The 8125-nt window shown below is 37.8% G+C and overlaps 1 protein-coding gene across 1 annotated transcript; it reads right to left on the bottom strand.

Moving 5' to 3' along the window:
• Positions 1-5711: 5711 nt before the first annotated feature.
• N7477_008602 (lipase esterase family protein) lies at positions 5712-6879 on the bottom strand (the record flags this gene model as incomplete). Its single annotated transcript, XM_056970265.1, has 3 exons — positions 5712-5885; positions 6108-6734; positions 6796-6879. 3 exons carry the CDS (start codon positions 6877-6879, stop codon positions 5712-5714), a joined length of 885 nt encoding a protein of 294 aa, XP_056820297.1.
• Between the last annotated feature and the right edge of the window lie 1246 nt (positions 6880-8125).

The raw sequence follows: 8125 nt of genomic DNA, 5'->3' as shown, positions 1-8125 counted from the left end.
ATCTTTAGCTTTAACGAGCCTTATCGATAATAATAGATATCCCGGGCAGAGTTAAAGAGGCATTCTACCCCTACTCTAATTATTAGAATCGATATTATATCCTACGTAAGGCTTATAAGTACGGGAAACTCGTATTTATACTCTTTCTAGAATATCTAAGAGGAGCCTTATATAATTATTAAAATAAGGATTTAATATAATTTAGTAAGAAAGAAGGAAGAACGTACGACTTTTAAGATATCTTATAAGCTTATTATATTACGGAGATAATAATTATTATAAGTCTTTAAATATTAAATCCGTATCTATTATTATTATTATCGATAACTAACTATCTAATTATAGCTTATCTCGCGGAAGACGCTCGTTATACGACCTAAAGAAAGACTTAAGATTTTTATAATAAATTCTTTTTTAGTCCTTTTCTGGGTTATTTAACTCCTAGTCCTTTATTAAACAGAACTATAGCTTATTTATAGGAGCTAAGATCGTACTAATAATATAAAGGTCGCCTTTTTTATTATCTATTATATTATAGTAGTTTAATAGTTTCTTTTACGCTACCTTTAGTAAGGAAAATATAAGCTACTTTTATATAATCTTCTTTCGCTAGAGTTAATAAATAGACTTTTTAAGATAATTAAAAAGCTTATTATAGAAATTAAAGACTAAATAAATACTTAAGTCTATTATCGTATAAATAACTATTATATATTTATAGAAAGGCTATAAGATAAATAAGAGCTAGTTAATTTATCGCTACTCTTCTACGCTAAGTGCAAAATAAGGTTAGTTATATTACGAGTAAAAGGTATTAAAAGTAGCTTAAAGTCTCTTAGCCTAGTAAAGTATAAGATATATTAAGTTCTATTAAGTTTATACGTCCTAGATAGATATAAGCTTTAGCTTATTAGGCTAAAGGTTATAGAAGGCTTCGCGATATTATAGGCTTATATTAATATAAATAGTAAGATAGCGAACCTAGAAATTTATATATAGATAATAAATTTAAAGATTAATTATTATATAATAATAATTAAGAGACTAACCTTATTTAGCGTATTAGCGATCTCTCGCTTTTACTATCGAGCGCGTAATACTTATATATAATTATCTTTTTACTTTAGTTCCGCGATATTATTCTTAGGAGTTACCTTTATCTTTCTAAGTAGATCTATAAGACTAATTTAAATAATATATATAATATAAGGCACTTAAATAATTATTAAATCTATATTAAGCTAAAGAGCCTAAATTATATTATTTACTATAGCTATAAGTATTATATTATTTAATATATTATCGGTAATAACCGCGAGGATATAGTTAATAATTTTATATTATCAGAGAATCTATATAATAATCTTACTAAGGTCAGTGCCTAAATATATATTAGATAGAGATTTAAAGCTAAGGAGAACTTCGCGATATATTTAGTCCTAATCTAAGAAGTAAGCTATAATTATTATAAATACTTACTTGAATAGTAATATCTATTAATAATATAAGAGATAGCTTTATACCTAGCGGTAGACTTTAGAGGATAATTATTTAGTTTTTAGTAATAAATTAATAGAGCCTTATATATATTATCTTCTGAGAAGGAATAATTAGTATTATCAGAGCTAGTTACGCGTATAAGATAAGATTATAGAACTCTTAATACTTAAGGAAAAGGAAGGGTAAATATAATATAATAATTAGATTTAGAAGCTTCTATTCCTAGGTATTCTAATTAAATACCTAGGTAGGTGCTCGCTAATCTTAGTGAGTTAATAATCGATTAATTTAAAGCTAAGGGATAGTCTAAGTTATATATATAGCCTATATAAGTAGCTTATAGATACTTAGTTTACCTATTCTTTTCTAATATTATAGCCCTTTAAGATATTTATATATTAATAAGGTACTAATATATCTAATAGCTAAATAGTTAAGAACCTTCCGATATCTTATATATATTATTTAGGCTTTCTATCCTTTATATAAGCTACCTACTTAAAGCTATCCTAGTAACTTATTTAATACTTTCTGTCCTAATTAATCTATTTCTTTTTTCTAAAATCTATTTAGAGCTACTAAGTTATAAACTCCTTACTTATTTTATCTTTATATAATAGGAATTAGTTCACTTAGTCGGGTTTAATTTATATAAGGCTATTAGGTACTAAAGGTACTCTCCGTAAAGTATTAAGTGTTATATTAAAGGTAAGCTAGCTTAATAGGAATAGGCTTATAAATAGAGTATTATCCGGGATAAGGTATTATAACTTATCTATTCTAACCCTCTTAATTACCGAGGATAGATATATATTAGAGATTTAGGATATAGTAGATATATAGGTTATAAAGAGGTAGAATAAAAGGACTTATAAAGGTTTTAGACAAAAAAGCTATTATATAAGGGGAATCCGTTTACCCTAGTTACGCGAAGATATAAGTTAATATATTATCCTATAGGCCCTCACTTAGCTAAAATTCTCTTATCTAATTAGGTCGCGAAGAGAGTAACCCTTAAGACCCTTAGGGTAACCCTTTAGTTATATAGTCTTAAGTTTTATAATTAAAAATATCTAAGTCTAATAATCTAGATCTTTAAACTTATTTTATATAATAACTAGAATACCTACGAGGAATCTAAATTCGTAATTATTTAAATAAGTCTCTATTTATTTTATAACCGAAGAAAGATTTCGATTTAGGGTATTTTTAGTTTTTTAAAAAAAAGATATATTTACTATCGTATAAATATAGCACTCTCACTCTACCTTTAATATATATTTCCGTAACAAAACTCTTAACTTTTTATAACCCCCCTTAAAAACTAGCTACCCACTATATATTTTAAGTTAAATTTCAGAATACTAAGGTAACGATACATAAGTTATCTATTTATAATCTAATTTCTTTAAATTTCGTAGATATTAGTATACGATTAAGGAATAATAGAAATAGATATTAGAATAGCTATAAATAATAGTATTTTTATAAGCTAAATCATTAATTTTATACGTCCGAATTAGGAAAGGCGCTGAGAAATTATATATTTAAGGGTCTGACAGACCCTCCGCGGGTGACCCTTAAGGGACCCTGTGGGAGATCCAGTGGGAGATCAAATGGGAGATCAAGTCTTTTATCCTTCGATGAATAAAAGAATATTTCCTTAATAGGAAACCTCAGGGTATGATATGATGATTGAAGAAGAATTATTTTTTTCTTGTAGAGAATTGCGGACATATTTATATCCAATCAACAATATTCTAGGCCTATATTAGACTTGCATTGTTTTAAGTCTAGGCCTGTCTTGCTTTGAAATCAATCATAGTCTAGGCATCATTTTTAGTTGTCAAGGCATCATTAATAGTCTAGACCTATTGTCAAGGCATCATTAATAGTCTAGACCTATTGTCAAGGCATCATTAATAGTCTAGACCTATGTCAAGGTATCATCAATAGTCTAGACCTATATCAAGGCATCATTAATAGTCTATCCATAGAACACCTTTTAATAGACCTATTATAATTAGGTGGCTTTTCGTATTTACCTGACCAATTATAAAGATCATAGTCTTCTTGGATGACTAAAGGTAATGCTGACAGTCCTTGATAATGCTGACAAAGGTAATGCTGACAGTCCTTGAATATGCTGACACTCCCCCTTAATCTATATATATAGGTTTTTATAGCATATAGACCCTCTTTATATAGAGTTCCTCTATATATATCTAGGGTTTTGGCTTATAAATAGTGCCTAAATTTGCTAGCTGTATTAAAGAATTGTGTATAGTTTTATTCACATTCTTTGTTAAGAAATCAGCTAGGTTATATTTAGATGGCACTTTAATAAGAGATATCTTTTTCTCTATTATAGCCTGCCTAGTAAAATGATAGGTTATACCTATATGCTTTGATTTTTTGTGAAATTCAGGATTTTCAGCAAGCTTTATAGCTGATGCACTATCCACTAGGATTTTTGGTATGCTTCTTATATATCCTAGTTGCATATGCAGAGACCCTTAGAGGGTCAGGGTCAGGGTTAGGGTCGGTGAGGTTAGACCCTGACCCTCGGAGGTGCGGGTGGAGGTTCCTGATCTTGGACCCGCGGGGCGGGTGAGTGCGAGGTCTAATAAGAAGAGTATAGAAAGAGAGCGGTAATAACTGAGACCCAGGGAAAGCTAGTTATGAAGAAGAAATGAAAACACTTAGATAAAGTGTATAGAGTAGGAGCTACGATTTAACGGGGGGAAGACTCTTTAAATATTAGGAAAGAAGGCTTAAGGTGGCTCGGTACCTAGCAAAAAAACCTTTCTATTTTTCTAATAAGCGGTTATACCCGGATGTCAGAGAGGACAGACAATAACGGGCATGCCTAATTGTCTGTCCTGAGCACCCTAAGTGAAGGGTGAGCTGATCCCTGAGCAATCATAAGTGCTCAGGGGAGCGCTCCCTGAGCACTCAGTGAGAGCACTATAAAAGTGGGCCGAAGCAAATCACGTGATACTCCAATGACTAATATTCTGGTCAATAAGACGCTTAAAACGGGCGTCAAAAGTAGCCTTTTTCGGCGCCCAATTTACCGTCACTTAGCGTTGGGGTGTAGTAAAGAATCTTCTACCTAAATCCAGTTTTATAATAAATATAGCGTAATAGGTAGCTTACCGCCTAACGAGTTGGTTAGTGTAAATATATTGTCCACGGACTCGCGACACGTGATGCTATACTTTACTTATAGTAGAAATATCTAACTATTTTCACACTTTTCATTTTAGTATTAGAATTTAAGAAAAATTTGTGACTTTTATCCCAGCGCTATGCAATCAAAATGTGGGTGTTAACTATAGCTTATAGATAGCAGCAGCAGTAGTAGTAGTAGTAGTAGTAGTAGTAGTAGTAGTAGTAGTAGTAGTAGTAGTAGTAGTAGTAGTAGTAGTAGTAGTAGTAGTAGTAGTAGTAGTAGTAGTAGTAGTAGGAGTAGTGGAAAGGAATACTAAGGACTAGCGGTGAAGCCTGCCTGCCAAGGGATACTTCGGTCCCAACTCGTGGTACTAGGTAGGAAAGAACAATTTGATTCGATAATGATGTTTGGTGTGCTTTAAGATAATAGGGAGTTAGTAGTTATAGCTCTGTATCTACAACTGCCGTACCGCTGACTAACTCCTTAGAGATCCAACTTTTATACCTCTATTTAATCTTGATATCTACTGTGAATAGATCAGTATTTAGGGAACGAAGAGTTTATTCCCATCTCTCTCCAGAAGACTATCTCGTGCGGAGTGGCTACTAACGTATATCATCAACCACTGAGTCGCGCACCTAGTATTCTCATATACTGTAATCACATTATTGGATTATAAGAGCTCAGGAATATATACGAAGTACATGCGCAAGCAAGCATAATAAGTACCATTAAAGCCTCCGAGCTTTGGAACAGACCGACCCTCATCTGTCATTCTCCGTAGGAATGTATCAGCGCTGCTAAGATTCTGTGAATTGATATTTAAAACAGTCTGTACATGTCCCACCATGGGAAGTGCCATGTGTTTTCGAGCCTAGAATGTTCACGTTGTAGTATTCCCACTTCTCTGCATCTCTCTCTCTCTCTCTCTCTCTCTCTATATCTATCCACCGAATCTACCAGGCCTTGGTAAGCCACTTTTTTTCTGACGGTGTAGCGCTATCGCACGGGCAAGTTGAGGTTTCTTCCGTTCCTTCTAAACAACCGTGATGGTGAAGTCGGGTTCGTACAACCGTCCGCTGGTAAGCAGACGGATCCGAAGCAGGTGTCGGTTGCACAGATCTGGGACATCGGGCATTCGGCGTCTGTCGTGCACGATTGGGCCGAACCCTGGGTAATGAGATTGACGCAGTAGGTTGGCCCACTGGCGCTTTTCTTGCAGTAGCAGGCCCCATTTGAGGGGAGCACGACGTACTGACGCCACAAGGCGCGTCCGTACAACCACTGGAGCAAATGCCATTGATGCACGAGGAGCCGGATGCGCACTGTTCGGGTCGATGGCAGTGTGTTAGTGCTCAATATTTGACCGCAGGAGAAGAAGGAGTCGAGGACAAGGTAATCAGGCCTGATTGAGTGAGAAGAAGGGACGTACAGCATTGCCACAAGCCCCGCAGTTGTTGACATCGGTGCTGATATCCACACAAGAAGTACCGCATAAGGAAGACGGCGAGGCACAAGTCACACTGACGGTAGATGTGGCTGCAACGTCTAAAGTCGAGGTGGCCGTGACGTCGATTGTGGTGTAGTCGGTAGTGTCCACTGTAGCCGTCGACGTTTGGGTTAAGGTCGGGGACACCGTAACGGTCGTTACTGGGGTCGGCGCTGTGATAGTGGTCCCGTGGATACCTAGACAAGAGCAGGCACTGCTGAATTGCTCTGGTTTGGAGCAAGAGGCTGCGTAGTGGGGTATGTGGGTAGGTCGACAAGTGACTGCATAATGGCGAACACCTCGATCTTGATCTCGCCGCGCAACGAAGTCTGTAACGGTAACCGTTGAAGTCGTTGAGGTCTCCACTAGAGTAGTGACAGTATCATACTCGGTCACTGTTGTGTCAACTAGCGTTGTCGTCACAGTCGCTTCAACCGTCTGCTGGCTCGTCACAGTGACAGTGGAGACCGCTGGCGTGACTGTGACGGCGAGGAAACTGCGGCAGTCATTTCTGTGTTCTGAAAGTTCAAGAAGTTGGATTACGCCGGCGACCGAGCGGGAGCATTGGTCCTGTGAGATATAACAGTCAGATTGTTGGCATGGGTGCGACGACAGAGTGAAGAAAACGCACGCGGAGGCAAGCCAGCAAGCCGGCGGAAGCTGCACCGGCGCAATAAAGCACGGCGAGCAGAATGCAAAAAGGCCTTGTCAACATTTGCAAGAGAACGGCCACTAGCCGACACACAACGCAGTATATATATTATTATGACTGCTAATTGTTAAGCACTTGATGTCAGGAAAGGAGATACTCGAGACGAGAGGTAGGAGTGTGAAGAGATGCCAACGCCTCTCTTCTTATAGATGGGCTTCTCCGGTTTTCCTTCAAGTTCCTTGGCATGTAGCTCTAGTCAATCAATTGAGATCTGTTCCACGGCGAAATTCGACTATCTGGGTCCATTGTGCATGTATTTCGCGTATATCAGATTATGATCTTCAATTGCCGAGGCCTAGACCAAACGATGGTGGTCATGGGTCATGTTGAAGGCCCAAACGTCTTCTACTCGGTATGTTTCTGCATGTTGATATAAACTCAAATTATCAAGTGAAAAGGGACAAAATTAGAAAGTTTAAATGAAGTAGAAACCAGGTTTATACAAGGCGCTAGCCAACCAGGCAGATTTTGCCGAGTGAGGATGGCCAGGCTCCTTAGCAGTAGTCACTGACTGCTAACGTATTCGCCTTAAGAGGTAATTAATGACCAGCGACATCCGTTCTGAAGGTCAAGACGACATAGGAACTCAGCGCCGTTCCAGGGAAGAGTTCATCGCCGAGTAAGTCCTCCGTACGATGTAATATACAGTACATACAGGACCTTATGCCCAAGTGCCTGGTGTCGCAACGGACCCCAGCGACCTGGTTCGATCTCATCCGCAGCCGAACGGATTGTTAACTCCGTCAATGCGGCTGGGTTGGCCTGTCTCCTTGGTCTGGATTGCCGAGCTGGGGAGAACTGGACTGACCGAAACTGGACCGGGTCTGTTAGGGCTTCAAGTCAGATACGTACAACTGGACCCGGAAGATCGTCTATTTCTCCTACCATCCCATGTGACTCTTTAGCGGGGAATCATAACCGTCTTCTAGTGCAGACAACACTTTGAAACCTGCAAGGGTGCAAGATAATTGTACTCCATACTCTAGTAAGTTGCATTTTTTCTTGCTGTCTGTGCACTCGGTTTCCCAGGATTCCGATCGATGCGGAGTTCTCATGTTATTAGCTTGCTCGCCTGAGATCACACCTCTGGTCGCTTAAAGTTACTATCACCACCCTTGAAATCTTGACAGTGAAAGCATAGATGGGGCCGAGTGCTTGACACGTGACTTATCCACGGCTAGGCCTCGCCAAAACCCGCCCAAAACCCGCCCACGAAAACCGGGGATGCAGGTGAGATCGCCACTTGGGG

This window comes from Penicillium maclennaniae (assembly GCF_028827695.1).
Source record: "Penicillium maclennaniae strain IBT 15551 chromosome Unknown utg000007l:1.0-4884863.0:1.0-4888362.0, whole genome shotgun sequence".
Lineage (NCBI taxonomy): Eukaryota > Fungi > Ascomycota > Eurotiomycetes > Eurotiales > Aspergillaceae > Penicillium > Penicillium maclennaniae.
The sequence above is the reverse complement of the archived record's forward strand: the minus strand, read 5'-3'. Positions and strand labels throughout refer to the sequence as shown.